Source organism: Odocoileus virginianus, chromosome 29, assembly GCF_023699985.2.
Source record: "Odocoileus virginianus isolate 20LAN1187 ecotype Illinois chromosome 29, Ovbor_1.2, whole genome shotgun sequence".
NCBI lineage: Eukaryota > Metazoa > Chordata > Mammalia > Artiodactyla > Cervidae > Odocoileus > Odocoileus virginianus.
In genome coordinates, this window is record NC_069702.1 from 21,214,134 (window position 1) to 21,239,623 (window position 25,490).

General features: G+C 38.1%; 1 protein-coding gene across 1 annotated transcript; it reads right to left on the minus strand.

Annotated features, from left to right (window-relative positions):
• Positions 1-1,176: 1,176 nt before the first annotated feature.
• On the minus strand, positions 1,177-25,056 carry FGF5 (fibroblast growth factor 5). The gene is made up of 3 exons (XM_020904304.2): positions 24,386-25,056; positions 16,464-16,567; positions 1,177-4,006 (listed from the first exon to the last, which is right to left on the minus strand). The coding sequence occupies exons 1-3, from the start codon at positions 24,744-24,746 to the stop codon at positions 3,659-3,661; spliced, it is 813 nt and encodes a 270-aa protein (XP_020759963.2). The 5' UTR covers positions 24,747-25,056; the 3' UTR covers positions 1,177-3,658.
• Positions 25,057-25,490: the final 434 nt, after the last annotated feature.

Here is a 25,490-nt window from a genome sequence, read left to right on the forward strand (position 1 = left end):
TTCAAGTTCCTTTGGTGGAATGAGGCTAGAGAGTGACTTTAGATAAATAAATATGTGTCAGTCAGGACAAAAGAAGATTTGAAATAAAAGCATGTAAGAGCTATTGATTTCTATCATTTTATTACATAAAATTGCTTAAATACTCACAGATGATTTGTAGGGCCATTGTCTGACAGTATATCTGAACTTTGTATGTGATTCTTAAATGGAAAAAATGCCTCTACTGACTCAGGCTGGGTTCTCCTCCCTGCTCTCCCAGGAAATGAGATACAGCAGGTAATGCTTTTCTTTCACTAATGCCTAATCATATGATAATCCTATTTCAGTACAATTGGACTGACTTCTAGAAGAAAAATAGAGGAGTCATGTTCATTTGCCTGAAAGTTTCTTTGAAAAGGTATAAAAAGATGATTGATTTTAAAAAAAATAGATTTTACATAATCAAAATTTAGATGTATCAATGAAGTAAATCTTAGAGAAGGTGTAGAATTCTTTGGACAAGATATTTTTGTTAGCTTTCCATTGCTGCAGTGTCCACAATATTGTTTTTATTTTAAAAATTAACTGTACAAGAAATTTTCTGCAGCTGTAAACATAGTGCCAGAATTCAAGATTTTAGTTAGTGCATTATTTTCATTTTGTTATTGAAAATGTGAGAAGTTATGGCTAAATGCCTCTTTCCTTTAGAAGGGTAAAAATGTTAATGTAAGAAATTTGTTCAGTTTTCTATTTCAAGATCAACTTTATAGAAAGTCTACCTACCAGATTTATGTTGTTTTATTCTCAGGTCCAAGAAATAAAAGTTATCTAAGATGATAAAATTGTGAAATTTGGAAAATCTTTTGTCAGTATCCTTTATCACCACCACACAATCTTGTACAGCTGAGTCACTATAACTCAGCTAAAAGAACTAGGTAATTTATATATATCCACACTCTCAAATGAGTTTCTTAAAGAGTGATGGTATATTCTGTGAAATAAAAACCACAGTGTTATTACATCTTATTGAAAGCTTCTATTTACCTCTACTGATGTTCCAAATAAAGATTATCACAAACTAAATTAAACATAATTAATAAAACTGAAATGTCAGTCTGAACGTGTTTGTTGTCTCTTTTCTGAACAAGTTTCCTAAATTGTAATGTAAAATTCATTGACATTTTTAGGTGAACACAATCACAATTAAATAACTTTATTGAATATTCGGTAGGTCAAGTTACTTCAAAGTCACCAAAAACTAAATAAGCAAGGACCCCTTTAAAAAGTGCTAGGTATTACTAAGGAATTATATATATTTCCTCTACATGAGTTCTTTCCATTAATTAATTTGAGTAACTTTATGCTTCAGTGAGATTTAATTAAATATAATTATTTATGGCCAGTAAGCTAAAGAGAAGTGTAATTTAAATTTTTTTTAGCTTTGCTTTAAATTTTGAAATTAATGAGTCTTGACTTGCATAATGTATATTCTACTAAAGCTATTCTACTTAAACTTCCATATGCTAATCAAATCAAATTAGGATTACAAGATAAGGTAGTGTTTTTTAGTTTAACATAAACTACCAGCAATATTTGCCCAATACAACATATGTATTAACTTTATTATCAGCCATCATTAATACTACCTTTTCCTTGCCCATTTTGGGACACATGTCTACTGCTCTCCTGTTCTGCAATTTTATTTTTCATGTGCACTTAAAACTTGATATACAGTGTATAATTTTAAACAATATATCAGAATAAACTAGAGGATTATTTTTAGCTTTTACCAGGTTTGTAAGATAATATGACAATAAGATAAGATTGGACACACCTTTGTTGGCAAATTTTCATTATTTCATTTAATCCAGGAGATTTTTAATGTATAAATTAGTTAAAACTTTTATAGAATTTTATTTTTTTAAGTCATGCATTAAATGCAAACAACATTTAATCTGATTATTGGTTCTATAGTAAAAATACCATACTAGATATACATGTGATGTTTTAGTTGATGGATGGATTTTATATATATTATATATAATATGTATGTGTATAGTTTCTATTGAAACATAGCAATCTGCTTAAATGGTAGTAAGTTCAATTTTGTTAAGTTTCCACTTTGCATTTGTGAATCAAAATAAACTATACTGTGTTTCTAAAAAAAAGTTTAGCAGTATCTTTTAAAAGAAAAAAAATGTACTTAAATACAAATCACAAACTTTCTGTGCACGATTTTTCCTCTTTCTATGGGATATAATTTTAAACATTAGCTTTACCATTTTTATTGCCACCTTTCTGAAGAAAATACTTCTATCTCATAGAACTCCATAAAACTGATTACCCAAGAAAATAAATTATGTAAATTCTTTTCAGTTAAATTTTCTGCTTTATACCCAACATTCAGTATTTGGGTTGACATTTAATGCCATTTTCAACTCATCAGATTAAGTTTCCCATGTCACATAGCCAACTATTTAAAAATATACATCAGAAATTTTCCTTATAAAAGGGCAGATCTATTCACTGATATGGTTACCTTTAGGATAGGAAACTCAAAGAGTGTTTGAGTAATAAGCATATTTTAGATAGTGGGACTTGACATGGATAACTGTTACATGATTCATCTCCTGTTTTCCGTGTTTTTCCACTAAGTGGGTTGCTCCCTGTGGATCTATACAGTGGAGATAGCAGAAGGTCATAGAAAAGGTATTTTAAGCACTCTGGTTTCATAGGCTATGCTTGATGGGCCGAATAAAATGTATTCCTCCAGCTTTAAAGAATGAGGGCAGGGGGTAGATAAAATGAGAAGTGAAGGCAAGGCAGAATTAGCTATCAATAAACGCTGCAAACTCAGTGCACTTGTACCTCTAATTCTTTTCCTTACCTCAACTTTTAATTCCACCAAAAAGTCCTTATATTTTCTCCTTACTTCTAACCCATTATAGCCCAGCCACCACAGAGACAGGATTCCATATAAAATCATGAATTTACATACACTCACACACACAAACACAAGCTGAGCCTTTGGTGCTGTTGAAGAGAATTTAAACATTTTAAGATGTAAAACTAAACTTACATGATCTGAGGTATGGTAGAAAAATAATCATAATAAAAATCAAAAGTGCAATGAATAAGAACAATGAAAAAGAAATCCACATGTTAAAAATGGTCTATAAACATTTATAATTAATAAACTGCATTAAAATGGTTGTTTTATGTCTTATCAATTAAAAATAATAAAAGTAAGAAAATATGCTCAATGCAGAGGTACTTTTTAAAAAAAAACAAAAAACAAAAGTTAATAAAATACTTTTATCTCCATCAAAATATTCTTTGGAAACCAAAAATAAAAATGTATCATGTATGTTTTCTTCAGGTTGATCTGTAAAAGTCAGAAAAATACATAGTCCTCACTGTTGAACTTTCCGAAAAAGAATCCCTGTATGCACCAAGCATAAAGGAAAAGGCTTTATGTTGTCGTGAACTCCCTATATTGGTACAAAGAATTCCAGTTCAGTTACTATCAGAAAACATTTTTGTTTCAGTCAAGCTGAAACAAATGACCTGACTTCAATACAGTGTAGTATATAGCTGAAGCTGTGTCCAAGAAGTTGTCTAAAGACACCTACAGAAACTCCTGAGGAGACGCCATGGTTTCTCACAAAACCAAAGTGTCTTAACCAAAGCGAAACTTGAGTCTGTATTTCACCGTGTTAGGACTTCTCCGAGGTGCAGAAAGGGGAACCTTTGGCTTGACGGGATTAGGTGGTTTTTTCTTTTCGGGAACAGTAACTGTGAAAGAAAGTTCCGGCTGCTCCGATTGCTTGAATCTTGGCAGAAAGTGGGTAGAGATGTGCTGAGGTTTAACCCGGGGGCTGCAGCCCCGTTTAGCCTTCCCCCGCTTGTTCAGGGCCACGTACCACTCCCGCCCCGTCTTTTCAGTTCTGTGTATCGCGGAGGCATAGGTATTATAGCTGTTTTCTTGAAATCGCTCCCTGAACTTGCAGTCATCTGTAAATTTGGCCTAGAGGGAAAAAAAAAAGAAGAGGAGGAAATTCAAGCAGTGATAATATTTTCAGCATGTAATATAAAGAAGTCTTGGACTATAAAGAAAAACAAGAATTCCACTGGCCCCTGACTGGAGCTCTGACTCCATTCTCTTTATAAAGAAGTTGCCCTTTTTTGCCTTTTTTAAAGTTGCTTTAAAATTACTATTTTCACTTCTATAGCCCCACTTCATTCATCTTTGTAATGCTCGTTGTTTACTACGTATTACACAGTGAAATAATATCAGTGTATATTAAAATAACAGGAATTCAATATATTTAAATTCTGTTACCCTTTTTAACATACTTTGAGAATTTTAGTTAAAAATTTAACTTTTAGCGTAAGATTTCCCCCGTCCTAAACCATCAAGAAAGTAAATAGGACTATGTTACTAAGAAACAATTGCCTGGTAAAACATGAATTCATTCAGAGAAATGGGGTCATGTTATCCTTTGAAACAAGAATACAGTTTTCAGTCCCATCTGTGTGATTCCTGGTGCTGAGAAAGGGGTAGCATATGGCCCTATTAATATTGCATGTGTTAGAGTTCTTTAGGAAAAAATTCATCTTCACACAGTGATACAGGAGAGTCTATTTGATGCCAGGAAGAAAAAAGTTACCTTTTGGAGTCACTAGCAACACTTCAGCCAGATATCACTCTCTTTTTCCCTCTACACACACACACACACACACACACACACACACATCTGCCCTTGAAAATGCTCACAGAACAGTGGAATAAGCAAAGAAGTAGACATTCATCACGGTGCAATTTGATAAATGGAATTATGACAGTGGTATGCAGAGGGTACAGGACATCTAAGAGGACAGAAGTGGCAGCGAAGAGGGCAGGAAGGTCTTCCTAGAGAAGGTGACTTTTGAGCTGAGTCTCAGTGTACAATGAGATAATAATGATCAGATGAGATGAGAGGTTTTTCAGGGAACAGGAACGGTGTGTTCACAGGTCATCAGGAAGCTACTATAAGTTGTTCAATGTGACTTTCACTTAGGATGCATAGAGGAAGGACCAAGAGATGAAGGTGACAAAGTAGGCCAGTACAAGCTCTGAAAAGGCTCACTGTGCCATGCTGAGGAAGTTGAATGAACACAGCCTAGGGAAGATCACGAGATGGTGCCAAATAGACCTGTAATCAAATGCTCGTTCTGCCAATTGAGTTTTTAGCTTTAGGCTCCTTGTTCACAATACTTGCAGCCATAAGGCTATTGTGAGAACCAAAATATTTTTCTAGGAAAAGGATCTGGAGTTTAGCTTTCATCAAATACGAAAGAGTCCATAACTCCCAAAGAAGTAGAATTCCCTAACCTGGACTAGGTTTCACAATTTCAGGGAGGACCATTTGTATGAACGTTCTGGGCTTTTGAATACCAAGTATCTTGACCCATATATATATGAACACTAAATACCCACTCCAGTATTCTTGCCTGGGAAATCCCATGGACAGAAGAGACTGGCAGGCTACAGTCCATGGGGTTGAAAAAAGAGTTGGACATGACTTACTGACTAAACAACTACATATATTATTTTTATATATATATATATATTTGTTTATTAATTTTTTATATATCATAGAGGTTCCATCAGTTCAGTTCCGTTCAGTCACTCAGTCGTATCTGACTCTTTGCGACCCCATGGACTGCAGTATACCACGCTTCCCTGTTCATCACCAACTCCCAGAGCTTGCTCAAACTCATGTCCATTGAGTCAGTGATGCCATCCAACCATCACATCCTCTGTTATCCCCTTCTCCTCCCGCCTTCAATCTTTCCCAGCATCAGGGTCTTTTCAAATAAGTCAGTTCTTTGCATCAGGTGGCCAAAGTATTGGAGTTTCAGCTTCAGCATCAGTCCTTCCAATGAATATTCAGGACTGATTTCCTTTAGGATGGACTGCAGTCCTTGCAGTCCATGGGACTCTCAAGAGTCTTCTCCAATACCATGGTTCAAAAGCATCAATTCTTCGGTGTTCAGCTTTGTTTAGAGTCTTTAAAGAAAGACTTTTTTAGAAAAAGAGTCTTTTAAGACTCTTTAAAAGAAACTTTAAGTCTCTTTAAAAAAGACTTTTAAAGAAAAAGAGTCTTTTTCTTTCAAATCCCATGGATGGAGGAGCCTGGTAGGCTACAGTCAATGGGGTCGCAAAGAGTCGGGACATGACTGAACGACTTCACTTTCACTTTCTTTAGAGTCCAGCTCTCACATCCATACATGACTACTGGAAAAACCATAGCTTTGACTAGACGGACCTTTGTTGGCAAAGTAATGTCTCTGCTTTTTAATATGCTCTGCTTCAGTTCCATACTGGAACTAAAAGTCCTCTAGTTCCCTTGCTTTTCTAATAGTGTCAAGCTTTCTTCTGCAGTACAGATCCCAACCCTGTAATCTGGAAGTCTGAACACTGCAAAACAATCTACATACACCTACTGTTCATGGTCACACAGAATTTTTGAGTTTTGAAAGGTAGTGACAATATCAGAGGACAACCAATCTCAGAGTATTTCTAATAGCACATTTATCTTACACATGACAGTCTACCTAAGTTATTTACATTCGATTGTAGAGTGTAGTTCAATCAAAAAGCTCTTTATTTGAGGGCGATGAAACTATGTATCTGAGAATCTGTCTACTGGCAATTCCTTCGACTGGGTCTTTAGCAGGCTATAATCTAGTGTTTTAAAAAACCATTGTCTATGGCTTTCTTTCATCACATCCTAACCTACTGGCCCATACCTAGGTTAAGGGTGCTATGCTGACATTCCTTTAGAAGAGAACACATTTATTGTTTTTATTGCCTTTCAATTAAAAAGGCTTTCTTACAAACCAAACATAGATTTGTCAACTTAACTCTCTTTTTTTGGTCAACTTAACTATTAAAGGACATCAAGGCTCTCCCATTCAATTAGATAATCTCAAAGTTTTATTGTAAAATAAAAACTATAGTCATGTGGTAAAAGGAGAAGAGGGCAGAAGAGGATGAGATGGTTGGATAGTGTCACCGACTCAATGGACATGAACTTGGGCAAACGCCGGGAGACGGTGAGGGACAGGGAGGCCTGTTATGCTGCAGTCCATGAGGTGGAAAAAAGTCAGACACAACTTAGCAACTGAACAAAAACAATAATCTTCTGGAATATTTTCTGCTCCATAAATGGACAAGCATTTTAGAAAGGTGTGGAAGATTTCTTTAAAAAAGAGTAGCACGTATATTCATCCTGCCTCAGATTTTTTTTCTTAAAATATATTTGAATAACATTTCTAACATATAGTACATTATACTTTGACTTGACTTCTACCCCTGTTTCACACATACACAAAAATCATTTTCCTGAAATAAAGATAGCAGTGATTATTTAATTCAATTTTGACAATTTTTTTCAAAGTGTACTGCATAATTTAACCTTTTTCCCCTAACAGTGTCAAGGAAAATAAAGAAAAAACATGTCTTTTTTTAAATTGATGTGGCTGACATGCACACACACACACATAGCATATTAACCTATAGCAATTCCTATAATGAAAATCCAATGATACTGCTTTCTAAAATTATTGCATCCAAAAACTTTCTCCCTCCCCCGACCCACCCACTTGAGACTCATGTCCTTTCTTAAGAGAAGACTTTAACAGGATGGCTGATCAGGCTCTAGATTTTTCAAGGGCCACTTAATTGTCACAAGGGTGAGAGACAGAATTCTGAGGACCCACACACTACTTGCAGGCCCTTAGCTACTCCAAACTTCACATTGAAACAGAAGCAAAGGCAGTCAGACTGTTTTGGCTTTCTTAATTGACTTCTAATTTAATGTTTTGTCTGAAAAATTCTTCCAGCTACAATGGAACAGAATCATTTGAAACAAATATTTCAGTGAGCTTTTTCATCAGGAGATCTAGTTTCTTCTGGAGAAACTGACTGTTCCTGTCAATATTCCTGGCCCTTTTCAGACAAGACAGTGACCCGAAGCAGTGCATAGCTATCCTTAATGTTGCCCATAAAACATCTCTACGGCAGAGTCACCAAGCAGCAGAATTATTTAAATATATGTACATTTGCCATTACACAATTTTAGATAATAAATTCTCTAGGCTAAGTTTAACCTTTCAGCTTCTTTTTGAATTATAAAAACTCCTTTAGCAAAATATATACTTTTAAAATAATAGAGCTCTGGTGTTCTGTGATGACCTAGAGGGGTGAGATGTGGGGGTGGGAGGGAGTCTCAGGAGGGAGGAGATTCATGTATACTTATCGCTGACTCATGTTGTTTTACAGCAGAAACCAACACAACATTGTAAAGCACTTATCCTCCAATTAAAAACTTAAAAAATAAATAACAGAACTGGATTATTTCCCTAGAAAAAGTGAAGTCAACATAAAGACTTTATCTACAGTTCAGGTGAGAAGTAGAGAGGTGAATCAGATTTCAAGTAAGCTACGGAAAACAGAACCCACATCACCTTCATCCCACCACCATCAGTCACTACAACAAAACCAATCATTAACATGTTCATAAAGAACCCCATCTTTGTTTCTAATTCATTATTTTCTGAATTTATTCAGTAGATGTTTATTGACTATGTTGTTGCCATTTTTATGAAGAAAGACAATTTAGATATGGTTCTGCCTGAGTTCTTTGTTGACTTAAATTATCTGCATTTTTCTCTTTAATTTCTCCTTGATTTTGCAAGTGTAAAAATAAGTTACAGTCAACAAGCCATAACTGCAAAATTAAAATGAAATGTTTAAATCTGCTTATTTCTATGTAATTTAAAATAGTCTTAATTGACAGAACAAATAAAAACTAAATTACACTACTTTTGCTTGAAACTATGCAAATAATTCAGAGGTGGGGCAACACAGTGCTGTTAAATAAAACAAGAATTTGGGGCTTAGGAGAACACTTTGCCTTGATTGGACTCATCTCCTCACAGGGAGAGGGCACACAGTAGATATTTAAAAGAAAAATCAAATTCAGTTCAAAGAAAGTAATATTCCAGAAAGACCAATTCTCCTTAATTGAAATCTGAAGGTCAATTAAACCAGAGAATTCTTTCCAAAACAATATTTTTTAAAAACTTTCTAAAGCCTCTTAATATAGTTTTGTTTCTTAGTCAACATGCTCTAAGATGATTGAGAATCTTATAGGAAGTGAGTTGAAGATGTGTGTTAATAGAATTCCAATTCTCTTTATGTGCAACTATCAAAGTAAATACATGATGTATGAAAGAGGTGTATAAAGAGGATTGAATTCAGACTAATAGCAAAACCCTGGAGTATAAACCCTGGAGTCTGCAGGGTATTTAATCAACTTTAATTCTTTATTTCACTTTTTCTTTGATTTGCCTCTTGCAAAAAACTTTATAAAGTTAAGTAAGAAGTACAAATAACTAAAATGTTATCGTAGGCTATATAATATTATTAAATAATTAAACTATTCTTATAGACTTGAATAAACACAATTATAGACCAAACTGTGCTCTAAACAACATTTTCATGCTGCCCGCATCCCTGCTTCCGGTTCCTCTACGTCCTCTCAGTGTGTTTCGGTTCCCAGCACTACTCATGCCAAGGGGACCGCCCAGGTCAGGTGCCCTAAGCCCAGGCTGTTTTGTACAGTTATGCAGGATGTTCCCAGCGCAAAAGTACCATCCTTTGGTAGTGAGTGAAAGCCGAAAGCCAGACCCTGCTCCAACTGCTCCCAAGCAGAGAACTCCAGAACAGGGCAGCATGTACACCGAGGGTCGCCTCCTACTCTCTACAAGCATCGTATGGGTCACCTGTAGCCAAGCCATGCTATCTCCAGAGCTTGGCCATATTTCCTGTCTAGCAATCGCTATCTGGCCATTCTGTGTCTCAGTACTTCATGCTGAGCAACCAAGGGAATATACGTGAGTGCTCACACATGAGTTCTCAGTCCCTTAGTCAGGTCGGACTCTTTGTGACCCAATGGATTATAGCCTGTCAGACTCCTCTGTCCACGGGATTTTCCAAGCAAGTATGCTGGTTTTGATTTCCTCCTCCAGGGGATCTTCCCAACCCAGGGTTCGAACCCAGGTCCCCTGCATCTCCTGCATCAGCAGGCAGATTCTTCACACTTGAATCACCTTGGGAAATACAAGTCGGGTTTAATAATATATCCACCTGAGTTAATGAAGAATGCCAACCACATGAGTTTTCCTCCTCTGAACTTCACGAATTGACTTAAAGTAACTCAAGGAATCAGATCAAAATGCAGACTCCCCAGGCCCTATCTGCAGAGATTCTTTTAGTAAGTCTGAGCTGAGGCCCTGGAATCATGTTATTAACTACCATCCTATGTGATTTTGATGCAGGGTGAGGTGAGAACCACACTTGGAGAAATACGGTATAAGATAGGAGTTCACTTTCTGATGCTCATAGTAGCTGAAAGTCACTCACTCTTGTGATCCCATGGACTGTAGCCTGCCAGACTCCTCTGTCCACAGGATTTCCCAGGCAAGAATACTGGAGCGGGTTGCCATTCCCTTCTCCAGGGGATTGAACCCAGGTCTCCTGGATTGTAGCAGATTCTTTACCATCTGAGTCACCTTGCTCAAAAGAGTTGGGCTATTGAGGTCTACCGTGTGCCAGGTGTTTTACATATATTATTTCATTCCCACATAATTCCATAACTATCAGGATGCTATTATTTGATTTTCCAGCCAGAAAAATAAGGAAAATAGTTCCTCTAAATCCCCACATTTACCAAATGCCAAGGTAAGCCTATATGACTTAAATCTCCTCTACTGAATACTAGATCAAGCTCTTTCAGCAACAATGTGCAAATCCATGGGCATCTCCTGAGTTTCTATACAGTACTACCTTGCCCTAAAGTTGCTCCATGTTAAAATACTGATAAAAACAAGTGCCACTCCCCAAACCACCTGAGACATAGAACACCATCTCTCACTTTAGGCTGAAATGGATCTCCGAAGCTACAAGTCAATTCATTACACGAAATTTTCCTCAATAAAATAGAGCCTCAGTGTTGGGAGGATCCCCTAGAGGAAGGCATGGCAACGTACTCCAGTATTCTTGCCTGGAGAATCCCCAGGGACAGAGAAGCCTGGCAGGCTACAGCCCATGGGATCCCAAAGAGTCGGACACGACTGAGCACAGCACAGCCAGATAAACATAGTGTGAAATTAAGGGAAAACTGACATTTACTGCAAAGGCAGAACCCTGAACCCATTTTATTTTTTTAGCCTGAATTACTAGGTACTCAATTTTACTGTGTAAATTGAAAGTTCTTAGAAGACAGGGGTGCTTCCCAGGTGGCACTACTGGTAAAGAACCTGCCTTTGCCAATGTAGGAAACGTTAAGAGACAGGGGTTCGATCCCTGGGTTGGGAAGATACCCTGGAGAAAGGCATGGCAACCCGCTCCAGTATTCTCGCCTGGAAAATCCCACGGACAGAGGAGGGGGCAGGCTACAGTCTATATGGTCCCAAAGAGTCAGACTTGACTGAAGTGACTTAACACAGCGCAACACAGAGGATAAGGGAAGTTTCTATTCAATACCTTTACAGTGGCCAATAAATTATTTTTTTAATGATGACGATAACCATCACTCAAACCTTCATTTCCCCTTTCAATAAACATGCCCAGCTTTGGGGCTGCGGACTCCTCCTCACTCTGCCCCCAGCTCAGGAAGTCCAGTTCAGACTCTCATCCCGGGCAAGCCAGCTGGCACCCTCTGAAACCAAGAAAGGAGGCTTTTCTAGTCCTTGCTCAGGGCTGATCAAGCATACATTCCATGCCTGTTTCGTAAACTCTGCAATTAGCTTTCCTTCCAAGCATGATCCCCTAAAACCCTGAGAAACAAAAATAATTCCACCACATGCTTCTTTCTGTATGTTTAAAATAAGCTAAAATGTTTTTCCCCAACAACCAATGGGTGGTCACGTATAGTTTATGAAAAGACCAACAAATTCATGATAACCACTTTTTCCAAGATTTAGATTTTTAAGGAAAAAAAACACAATGCAAGAGAAAGATCTTAAAAAATTATGAGATTATGACCATTGGAAATCCTTGCTTTCAAATTAAGTTCCTTGGGAAAAGGAAAGCCCAGGACATAAGGGGCTACTGTATGCAAGACGAGTTGGGACCTAAAGAAAAAAAAAAAAAAGGGCCAATAATGAATGCGATTTGAGGCTGGTCTAAATATCCGAGGGGGTCACAGCTGCCTGACCCCAAAATCAGAAAGCGGAGAGAGGAGATATAGGATCATGAAACAGCTGCCTGAGAGCAAATTCAGGAAGATCTGTTCTAACATTAAACGCTGAATACTTTCCAGGAACTATTCTAAGTGTTTTATGTGTATTATCTCATTTAAAATGCTCCACTATCACCCTGTATTGTTAGTTTAATTTTCTTCCTTTTACAGCTGATGAAGCCAAGGAATAGAGAGATTAAGTAAAACAACACAGTTTAAAAAGAAGGACACAATTTAACTAGCAGACTCAAGAACTCCCTCTCTTACATCCAGACCCATCTCAGATAAATCCAGAAAGGCACCGTCTGTGAGACTCTGGATAAAGACAACCACGCTGGCAAGAGGGCAAGAACGGTCAGGAGGGAGCGTGAACAGACAGGCAGGCAGAGAGAGAGACCGAAAGCGAAGGGCGCTCAGCCTCACCTGGGACCTCAGCCTGGGAGTAAGGGGAGAAAGGTCAGAGGCCACGTGAAGGCTCTGACTAACCCTCAAGGCTCCTGGGGCAACAATTACCTCGTGCTGCTCTCAATGATTCTCAAGGCATCTTGAGAAGAAGACCAGACAGCTTCATCCTTGGATGCTGAAAAACACCCGCACGCTAGGGACCTGACTGCACTGTCTACTTAGGGTCTTCCAGCTAAGGTCTGAAGCAGAGCTGCGTGGAGATTGACACGAATGTGTAGGCTGGCTGACTGCACAGAGCGGAGCACACTCAGATGGCTGAGGCTCAGATCAAACTCCTCTTACGGAATTAACCAACTCAGCACACAAAGGAGATCAGCATAAATGTTGCCTAAATCTGCGTGTTGCCTATTATCAGCGTGCCGGGCTGATAATACTGTTCACCATCTTCGTGTCCACTGACCATGAAGCATTTTCTTAAAGAAGATTTTCTGTGAACGAAACAGATCTCCTTTCTCTTCCGAAAGTACATCCTAAAAAAGGTTCCTGATGCAGCTCCTTATCATACTGAATAACCAACATTTACAAAACAGTGTGACAAGTTTCATGGTGCGCACACCTCCTCCTTTCTAGATTTTAAAATCAAGTACAGGAGACACAGAAGTAGATGAGGGAGAAAGATCCTCCCAAAGAGCTTGGAATGAGAGAGAGAGAAAGAGAGAGAATCAAGCAAAATAGTCTAAGGATGAACCACAGTATTCATTCTTTAAAATGTAGCATAAAAATATTATTAAAACATGCAACTATTAATTTCCATAAAATAATAGCTGAAAATAGTGTAAATAGTTCCATATGAAACAAAATATCTTCTTTCAAGCTAACGTTTCCCTACCAAGCATTATAGCATTTAAATGGAGAGAGAATTTTTAAACCATGTTATTCTGGTTCAAGTTTTTGTTAACTGTAGTAACTTAGGAAATAGTTAACATCTCTGACTGAGACTGTTGCCTCACCTAACCAGGTAATGAGATAATGTGAGTGAAAGAACTTTGAAAGAAATATGCAGATATTTTATCTCTACCCAGTAACTAATTTTTAAGTTTGATTGTTACTATATAAAACAAGAAAAATCTACTATAATCCATGAATATTTCTTGACATACTATGGGTTAACTTTCCCCAGAATTATATGAATACTTTACATTTATAGTTCACACTTACTTTGCAAATAGAACCCCAAAGTTACTCTTCATTAATTTAAAATTTTTCCAGTTTTATTGAGATACAATTGACATACAACACTGTGTAAGTTTAAGATACACAACATGACGATTTTGTATAGCTATTTTTTGAAATGATTATAAAATTACTCTTTAAATGCCTCAGCACAATTATTAATTTAAAGCAACTCACTAATTACACATTTAATCCTGAAAGTGTAAGGCATTTTAGCCTTTTTAGTGGTGATGAAACTTTGTAAAAATCAAACTAAATCAAATAATTATATTTAAAGTTATAAGAACAATTTTTCAACATGTTTAACTAGAAACTAAAAAGAAGAAGGAAACCATCTGGCATACAACTAATAAACATTAGGGCTAATACTATTTCTGAATTAAACTTCCTCAAAAATAAGTCACTTTATAATTTAATTAGCTTTCTATCTGGAGAAAAAGTGATAATAAAAGCTCAAATAGGAGCCAGTGGGCTTGGACAATTGGTTTAAAAAAAATTCACATAATCATAGGGCTTAATTTTTTATCTACAATTCAGCTCAAAGTCATCAGAATGACTTTTATATCAAAGAGCTCCAATGAGTGACAAGAGCAAGGCTTGCTTTGTACTGTTTAAAAGTCATTATTCCATGAAATAACTTTTAGCCTGCCAAGATGAGAAAGAATAACAGATGCTGTTTTTGCATTATCTGCATTATTTCGGCCAGCCTTCCTTAGACATTTGGGTCAAGTTTCTGGAAATTTGTTACTTGCATTTGACAGAGGAATCATGTATCCTAACCTCTCAGTTTGACCTTTCTAATTGGCATCCATTTGTAATACTTTGCTTGCTGCTACAATTATCCTTAAGCTGGTCCAAGGTAGTCTATTTTTTGCATGTGCTAGGGCTTGAATCAGAATATTTTAACAATTAAGATTTTCACCCAAAATAAGTGAACCAATAACAGAAATTTTTTTTTCAGGCATTGCATATTATTATAATGCTTAGAGTTTAAAGGTGTTTCAATGTTTAATGACCAAAGTAGATCGAAGAATAGTTATTCAGTGCAGAAGCATTTGATGATTGTTTTCTATTCTGTATGTGGATTTTTAGAAGTCAAACATCTTTTTAAAAATAAAATGGCATGTCCTGCTTTCCACAACAGAACTTTGCCCCTTAAATTAGGTTATAAACCAGAGCAATTATTTTATGAACATTATAATTTGCTAGAATATAATAATTAGCTCAGAAAATGAGATAAGTAAATCTAGTTACAATTCTTTCAATGGATGATCGAAGAGGTTAACAAAGATTTAATAAACTGAGATTTTAGTAGTTCATTGTATTTAAATTTGAATTATCTAATAATAGGTAATATTTATTGATCACTTACAGTGTACCTAATATTGTTCTAAAAAACTTTGTATATATTATCTCATTTAATCCCCAAATAACTGTAGAAATAGCTTCAGTTTTATGATCTCCTCCAAAAGATATTAACAAGCCACCTTTAGATGCTAGAGAAAGGAAAACAGAAAATCTTAAACATTAAACCAAGTGAAATTCTCTTTCAATTTTTAAAAAATCTGTAAAGCAGAAATCATAATTAATAAGTTTCAATTGACTGTGCTTGACTAAAACTTCCTATATACTTTGAAAACTGGAAAAGTCATATTTCTCCAATTTAATAAGGATTAAAGGAGCAGCTTTAGAGGAGAACTGCTTTTTAAAATGATTTAGTGTGACAAAGCTTAGTACACCACAGACAAAGCATAAATAACTTTAAGGTCTGTACATACATACTAATACTAATGAAAGAATCTCTCAATGGGAAAATTAAACTAAATGTATTTTACTATCTTTAAAACATTTTAGTGTTTCCCAAGTAATGAGCATTTTCAGAACAAAGTATAGAAATCTATAATTTGTAAATTGATTATAAACTGTGTAACTAGTCCAAAAAAGTGTTTAAGAGTGTAGAATCAGTCTTTGTAGTTTTAAGAAGTAATTGTTTTTGATACAACAAAAGCTACAAGATGAAAATTTCTCAAATGAATCAAATGAAATTTCTCTATTAAAGGTCAAAATCATCTCATTATTGGTTTCTTCCCACCATACTTATTAAAATAAATATGTTTTATTACTTAGACTCCATTCTTGACATAATAAGTAGCTTTTAAAATTAAGAACATGATCTACTGATTACACAATCACCATTAGTATGTAAATTTAAAATATAATATAGTATTTCCATAATATTTCTCCTCACTTGGATCACTATTAAGACATAAATAATGACAATCACTTAGAGAATGCTTCTTTCAAATAAACTTATCCTTAAACCTTTCTGTGGATTCTATATTATCTTTTCAAATAAAGCAAATATTTAAATTATTACTTACAAAAACACATACAATTCTCTTGGTTTAATGGATATATAATCTTACAAAAATGAAAATCATAAAGGTCTCTGGGCAAATTGTCCTATCTAACAATTTGGAAAATCACTCATTCCATTTTACACATGTAAAATCTCTATAACACCTTTAACAAATATAAAGTGGTTCTACTTACACTTGCATGGAGTTTTCCTTTTTTTGACATCGCTAAAAATTTGTTGCTGAAAACTCCTCGTATTCCTACAATCCCCTGAGACACAGCAAATATTTCCAAAATACCTAGGATGACAGAAATCCCAAAATAAAACACAGACTCCTCTATATATCATTGTGAAGATTTAAATTTCTACAGAGACTCTTTCCATTCTTTATTACTGTGAATTTTTAAAAAGCATTTAACATCCTTGTTTATTGTGACATTTATTATGTAAAAGGAAAAACAGGTTTAGCACTCAAGTTTTCATTTAAAATGATAAATTTCAAGGTTCAAAAATTTAGTTGTGCTTCATTACTATTCATTTTTTCCTAAAAATGATGTCACTTAGTAATCAGTGTTTGACAGAAGAATCTTTTCAAGTTCTAAGGAAATGGAAAAGACTTTGTAAAATGTTTTACAAAATAATTCTCATGCATTGTTGCTCTGTCAAAGATAAGACAGTACATTGACTATTAAAGCACATACAACTGAACTCAAGATTAGTATAAATCACTGGAAGCCTTGAAAACAATATTCAATTAAATTAAAAATCCCTCTTCTCAAATGATCATAATTATAAGAGTACAAATCAATATATATCATACCCTATCACCTAGTGAGTTGCTTATTTCAAGATTACACATAACAAGATACTGAAAGCACCATAGATAATTTGGGGTTGTTAGCTCAATGAAGTGTTTGATGGATTACGGTTTGAGACATCTTGCATTTTGAATGACTCTTCTGGAAAAAATTTCAGGAGGTATTTTATTATGTTATCACTTATATTTTGGTATTTCATAGTGAGAATTACCAAGTCTATGTCCCTCTGTCTCCTATAATAATTTGAAAGTTCACATCCACTGGGTCAAAAGAGCTGCACACCACAGTTCATAGAGTATTTTTAAGAAGCTGAAACTCATAGTCTGTATATAATTGGAATTCCTGCCTGTTTACCATAAACTCATATGTAATGCTATATGAACAAAAGAAAAGCATAGGGCTTTTTGTTAACTGCCTACATCAAATTGCAAAAAAAAAACAAAAAACAATATTATTCATTAAAGTTATAAAGGGACCTTCCCTGGAAGAAAGGAAGGAAGCAAGTGGGAATGGAAGGGAGAAGGGAAAAAAATCTCAATATTTCAATCTATAGTATTTTGAGCATATATTCTAATTAGAATATTTCAATAGGACTCTGTTAAATAGGGCAGTTCACCAGATATTCTTAACATAATAATCTCCTCCTGCAGTATTTGAAGTATATATAAAATTATTCAGTATACAAGAAGCAGTGTATTGTGGATACACATGTATATAATACATAGAAACACATATATGAGTATCTTTATAGAACACTTAAATGTTGCACAATGTGACCTAATACCTATAATTGTAGCAAATACTGCCGCTTCTTTATTCAAATTAATTTTTAAAAAATACTTGAACAGAAAGTTCATAGGGAAACTACTGTTTTTGTGAATAAGTGTTCTTAGCCTGGAGTAAATAAAACACATCTCAAGAAAACTACCACTACCACTTTATTAGTGGGTGTTTCTTAAACGAACTCCCCCAAATCTAAAAACTATTAGAAAGGAACTACTTTTGCTTTCAGGAAAAAAACTCCTAAAAAAAAGAAAAAAGAAGAAAAAACGCTGTGTCTTAGAAATTCTTTTCTTCAAAATGTTTCCAAAATTCAATTTATAATAGATTTTACGATACAGACTGATTGTGATGCATATCCAGATTTAGTAGCATTATAATTTTATCAAATAGTAACAAAGCATGCAGAATGCTTTGTAAAGATAAATTTACTACACAATGTAGTGTGATAATATTAATAAAGCATGATTAGAGTATCTGATACAAAGTTATATTTCTATCAAAATTACAGGGTGATATTGAAAATAGCATTAATGATATTGGATATTTAGGAGATGGCGAATACAATTGAGAATACTATGTAGACATCTGTTAAAAAATGAGACAGGTAGAACACAAGAAATCATCTATGACAGATACAAAATAGACAATGTGGAGTTGGTAGAAGAGACTTGATTGTATGTTTCCCTCAATTAACTCCTGGCTCTGTGTTGGTAAAAGTTTTCTGTATTAATGTCTGGAAAATCACCCAGTTTTGCAAATGTAAATCTATTGTGTATCAGTGGGGGAAAAAAATTCCCATTAATTCTCATGTTTGCAGGGTAGCATTTAAGAGGTCAAGACAAAAGGGCTCTGTAAATATTTGTTTAATGGGAAACTGCTTTGTTTATATAACTGGCTTCTGACAACATATTCTATTTTTAAGAAAGACCCATTTTGACTCAACTCATTTCCCAATTGCATGTATATGTTATATAAAATTTGCATTGTAATAAATTTTAAGTATGGGGAAGATGAAACAATATGTGTGAAAGTGTTATTTTATTACATACTACATGGCTTCTTTTCTTGTAAGTTCCAGTACAAAAAAATGATATATTGTCTGAGAATAAAAGGACTTTATAATTTTAAGAAAATTATGTTTAATTGAAACCTTGAAAATACAATTCTACAAAAATCATTCTATTTCAAGTTATGAAGAATGAAGGAAAGAAACAAGCTGAGATTAGATGAAGTAATTGTTTTTTCAAAAGTTAACTTTGGTATGATGTTCTAAATTTTAATGTAATTTACAGTGTACTATTGGGAACACTGTTAAGATCATGGTTTTAAAGTCATTTCAACAGTAGTTTCACAGTGTCTTTTTTCATAGAATATTGGAGTAGATTCTTCAAGCCCCACAATTCAACCTCTTTCCCCTCACCTGCCTGAAAAGATCACAGGCCTATTGATTTTTATGCCAAATCTCAATAACTCATTAAAGAATTCTAAGTATTTTAAAGCTATGTGCACTAAATCACATGTGTATAAATTTCAGAAAGCATTTCTCTAAAATTGGTTTTTTTTTTTCGATTTTAGTAATTTCCACTTAGGAGTCAGCAATAATAAATTTGATGGGAATTTACAATTCCCATGGAAGCCCAAATGGTAGCCCTAAGGAAAACTGTGGAAGGCCAAGTGTCTCAGATTACAGTCAGTGAATGTTTGTAAACTGGACTGTTTCTTGGACCATCTCACTACCTCTCTTCCTTTTCCGGACACTCCATGTGTACACATGTATGAATACATGTCTTAGTAATCTCTTGCTATTTTGGTCCTGCTGGGGGAATGGGAAAGGGAGAGAGATCAGTATAAATTAATTCACATTAAAGTACAAGTGACAATGTGTTATCTTTCCTGGGGTGCTCACATTTAAGAGGATCAAAAGTAAAAAGCAGTGCTAAATTGAAGGAATTATTCTCTCTTGGTGGAATTCTGGGATTGACATCTAGGTTGAAGGATGCAGGGATTCAAGGTCTCACACTGCTTAATCCACTTACAAGCATTTGGTGTTCATTACAAAGTAAGCTTATTCCCATAAGAAAATCTCTATCTAAATTTGTTCACTTAGTCCCCTCTAGAATTTTTAATACAATAAGACTCTTATCAATGATGGTTGATACAGTTATGCAGATGTCTCCCTTTTTTCTATTTTATCAGTGAATAAGATACACAAATATTCCATGTATTCAGAAGATTTCAACAGCCCATCTGAAAACTCTCAAAGATAAATCATTTAAAACTGAAGTAGTTTCTCTACTTGGCTTCACACAGCAACAAATATGCCAAGTCATTATCAAATCTGAGTCTTGAAATAACCAGTTTAGCAGTCTTCATTAAGTTAGCAAATTTGCCACTTGAGTTTTTCCATATAGATTCTGGTTTATTTAGGCTTTGGGGACTATATAAAGGTTGACTCTACATTAACATCAAGGTTGATAGTGAATTCAGATTTTTTAAAGCTAGCCAAAATACATGACTGGAATTTCCATATTTTTATGTGAACAGTCAGTCTTTGTGTAGCTATAGCCTTATGCTTTTTCTCCCTGAACTGACAGTTACTTGATTGCCTCTTCTTCAGTGGCCCAAGATAAGCCAACAGAAGCATTGTATTGAAACTAATTGAAAACGTAGAAATTAAAGGAAAGTTTTGTTTCTATTCAGTAGTGGAATTTTATCATCTATTTTGTCTTGCCCATCTTCATCCTTCCTTAGCGTTTCCTTATGATAAGAGTTTATGTGCAATGAGCTTGATTCTTGTCTTTAAAACTTGGGATAACTCTTGTATGAGAAGCTAAGACTATATTAAGTGGTATACCTTAACTAAACAAATTATGTTTCAAAATCTATGGGAAATGTACTTTTGATAACAAAACAAAAAATATTCAGGGTTTGTAAAAATTTTAATGTCAAATGATAGTTATGAAACATACACGCATATATATTTCTCTCTGACAAACATTACAGAAAATTATGGAGTTTAAAAGAACCTGTTAGAATGCAGTTTCATGGCAGAGTTTTGACTTTTTACAGAAGTAACAAGCTGTGTCAGAATAATGTATGTTTTCCATCACTGCTAACTCATAGACAGTAGAATTAGGTGATGAGGTAAAACTGATGTATCCTCCATGGTTCTCACGGTCCAAGCTCTCTCAGTGTCTCAAGTGTCTCTCAGTGTCTTAAGAGATTTGGGCAAATGTTTCCTCATCTACTCCAACCAATAGTCCATAAACAACTCCTGTGTTTACATAAGTATCAGGAAACCATCATGTGCTATCTTCAAAGAGGCCTATGACCAACTGCAATTAGCAGATCTTGTTTCTCTTTCACAGCTACTTAAAGACAGAGATTCATTTTAAACTTTCACATTACATGCTATCCTTTTAAACATGACATATTTCATAAGTTCTTCATGGATCAATGGTAGCAAAATCTTATGATACAGTGTAGGACATTCCAGACATCACAAAGCTGAAAATCACCATGATTTAAGCAAATTACACTTTCCTCTGTGAAAAAAACCTATAGAAGGCAAAGGAAAAAAAAAAAATCCCAACTAACCCAATATCAAGTAACCAGAATATCAAGCTTGCTGAGCTAAGTATCCTATGTTGGGTACATGAACAAATGCATGAATGAATAAGTGAACTGATCAAAAGCCAAGCAAAAGATACAGATGAAACTCTGAAAGGCTGTTGTTACAAATTGGAATGAATTAGAAAAGTGTTAGGTAAATTAAGAAAGTTTTATTTAGGCACTTTTATTTAGTTTTGCTTGAGAAACAAAGCAGCATTTCGTGTCTGTTCTTTGTTAGATATCTTTCAAAGTGGATTTTAAAATAAAATGTACCTCGGAAATAAATACCGGCCAGTGTCTTCTTTAGCTGAATGTATTCTCTGTTGATCTGTTCTCATTTTCCTTTCTGTGCTTTTCTATAACTTCCCCTCCAAAAGGCCTAAGCTGCAAAAAATCTTTGTCTCGTGGTTTCTTCCAAGGGAAGAGGGTAAATACCTTGGGAATGAGTCGAGTTTTCACAGATCCCTAGCACACCAAAACCCACTCCAACACCTCCTTTTACCCACCCTGGGATCCAACCTGCGGCTCCTTGCAGGTTAGCTTTGAATCTTCCCTTGGGAACACAGAAGTCATTCTCTGTTGAGGCTGAGTTTGGGGATAAACTACAGGAAGAATGGGCTTCCCTGGTGGCTGATTGGTAAAGAATCTGCCTGCCAATGCAGGAGATGTGGGTTCAACCCCTGGGTTGGGAAGATCCCTTGGAGAAGGAAATGGCAACCCACTCCAGTATTCTTGCTTGGGAAATCTCATGGACAGAGGAGCCTGGTGGGCTACAGTCCATGGCGTCTCAAAAGAGTCAGACACAACTTAGCGACTGAACAACAGGAAGAACAGAATAGAAATAGTGTTCCTGTAAGAGAAAGGGGGAAAGATTACCACAAGTGGGGAAATGAGCTCTGATGTCTGGTGGAAGGAGAGCTGGGTGGGACAAAATCAGGACAGATGGAAATAACACTTGCTTAGACATAACATTTGCTTACCCTGAAATCTCCGGAAATTCCCCTTCACCCTAATTGACCTTGCCTTTTATCACCACATATGGCGAGAAGTTTAAGGAGTGCAATGAACCTTAAAACGTAGAAGTAGGCCCCTCGGACTTTCCTGCTGATGCAGTGGATAAGAGTCCACCTCCCAACGCTGGGGACACAGGATCAATCCCTGGTCCAGGGAGACTGCATATCCCCCTGAGCAACTAAGCCTTGTGCCTCAACTACCGTGCCCACACACTGCAACTAGTGAAGTCTGCACGCTGCAACAAGAGAAACCACTGCAATCAGAAGCCCATGCACCACAAGGAAGGGTAGCCTGGGCTCCTGCAAGTACAGAAAGACTGCCACAGCAAGGAAGACCCAGCCAAAAATAAATACAGTCTTACAAAAAAAAAAAGCAGTCCCCTCTGAAGAGCGTGTGGGAGGCCCTGGCATTCGCTGGGGCTGACGCGGAAGGCCCTCTCTGGGGTTCGGTGCTCCAAGCCACCTCACCACCGGCAGCAGAGCAAGCTGAAGGCAGAGGCGGTAGGAGCAGTCAGGGGCGAGGGGCAGGCGTGGACCCGCTCGCTTCCACTCCCGCCTCCTGAACTCCCCAGACAGAGCTTGCCAGCCGGCCACCCCACCGATGTGCGCATCTCCAGCCCGCGTCGGGGAGGCTGCCAGCCCCGCAGTGGCGCCCCCGCTCCTCCGGAGCTTGGTTAAGAAGAAATCTCTGGGTCATTGGCTCCAGGCAGAGAAAGTTGAGTACACCTGGGAGCCACCAGGCTGACACTCCGGGCCGGATGACTGTGCGCTGTCTCCTGGCCACGTTTCCGCTCGCCCTGAGTCCAGGAGGCCCGGGCCGTGCGTCTATCTGTTGGACCAGCCCCGGCTGGAAAGCGTCCGCAGAGACGTCCCGGGTCCCACACATCTCTCCCTCTGCTGCCTTAGAGAGACCGTGGGAGGAATCAGGAGCGGCAGTGATGGTCTGGAAACTCAGAGTGGAAGGGAGGAGACAGTGAAGGAGGGAAAGAGAGAGCGAGCTAAACTCAGAAAGAAAAATGTAAACTTGGCTTAAATTAAAAATCCCACAAAAATTTCACCTGTACCGAACTGAACTGCCTCTAAATGTTCTCTAAAATAGAGAACTTTCCTTTAATTGTCCTTGGGGACAGAAGGCCGGACACTTCCTCACAAGGTCTGGTCATGGTCTCGATACTAAAGGTTGCTAAACCCAACTCCGGAATTAATAATTCCAATGTCCATCGCGTCTCCCTCTCTAAACGTGTCCAGATTTCTAGATCAATGTCTTCTTCCAAGCAGAGAACGTTTGGTCTCCCGTATGATATACCTATATATTCTATATGTATATAATGTGCAAATATGTACGTATCTACAAGAGACATATATGGATAGACACACACACACACACATACATATGCACACACATTATGTAGCAATTTGGGGTTTGTGGTAGCGGTTGTGAGGGGGGAGTATGTGAGATTTGGTTATTTTAAAAAGAACTGTTCAGTTATGGGCAGGGTAAAGGGGTGCACTTTGCTGCCCAGTGGAAAATGCTAGTCTGATAAACAGAACCAGAAGGTAAACAGAAACTGAACAAGGAGAAAGATTTTTGTTTTTCCTCCGGGCACAGGTTGGAGCTCCTCTTCGGGACCAGGGCAAGCTGGAAACACGCTGCCTATCTGCACCAGCCTCGGGGCAGCCTGTCCCTCAGGAATCGCCATTCCCCATTCCCACGAGACGAGTAAGGGTGAGCCAGCCACCCAGACGCACCTCCAAGCCAACCCGCCCGGCTGGATCCCAGTGGCCCGGGCTCCGGAAGGTGCGCTTACAGCCCGGGGAATAACCGGCGGTCCCTGTCGGTGCTCCCGCCACCCGCTCAGGACAGGTTTTGGAGGAGAGCAAGCAACTTACTTAACATATTGGCTTCGTGGGAGCCATTGACTTTGCCATCCGGGTAGATCTGCAGATGGAAACCGATGCCCACTCTGCAGTAGAGGCTGCCGGTCCGGCGCCCCGAGGGGCTCCACTGGAAGCTGCTCTGCTCCAAGCCGCTTCCTGGGCCGCCCCGAGAAGCCGCGGAGGAGGAGGAGGCAGGGGAAGAAGAGGAAGACGCGGTGCTACTGCTGCTCCGGCTGCTGCTGGCGCCTCCCGGGTTCCTCTCGGTGGCAGCCGGTCCGGGCTGCCCTTTGGGTGCGAGGCGCTTCTCCCCTTGAGCCCAGGCGCTGAGGATCAGGTGGCTGAGGAAGAGGAGGAGGAGGAAGGACAAGCTCATGCTTCCAGCCGCGGGGGTCCTAAGTGCATCTTGCAGGGCTGGTTCTGGGCTCCGGAGCCCCCGCGCGGCTGCGTGCCTCTGGCGCTGCCCCCCTCGCCGCACCGGGTGGACATAGCCTCGGGGAAGAGAGAGAGGGAGAGGTGGGGGGAGAGAGAGAGAGAGAGAGGCCACCCGAACGGATCTCGGCGCTGGCACTGGGATATTTATAACGCCAGTGATCTCACTGCTCCGCGCACGCCTGCGAAGCTTCCCCTCACCCGCCGCTTTGAGTACTCTCCGGCCGGTGCGGGGAGGGAGCCTCACCGTCCCGGGGGCGGGGGTGTGGAGGAGGGAGGAGATGGGAGAGGGCGAATGGGAGGGGAAGCGGGGCGGAGGGAAGCTGCACCCCGACGCCCGGCGCGCGCGCACCCGTGCCACGCACCCCGGCAGTTCTCACGCGCCGCACGGCCGCCTCCACTGGAGCCAACGCGGCGCCGAATTCAGTCCCGCGCGAGCCCCCGGACTCCTCCAGGGGGCAGCCCCTGGGATGGGGGCTTGAAATGCCCAGTGAGTGAGTTCTCATCCTCTTGCACCTCCGCCGAACGCTGGCGTCCCAGCAACGCGCCCTCGTCTACCTGGGATCCAGTCTCCAAGTTCACTTCCCCGGTGCTCAGCCGACCCGACTGTCACCACCCCCGCCCCGGGGGTCCCTCGGAAACTGCATCCCGAGGAGGAGTCATCCCGCCGGGGGAGGGGGGATCCCCC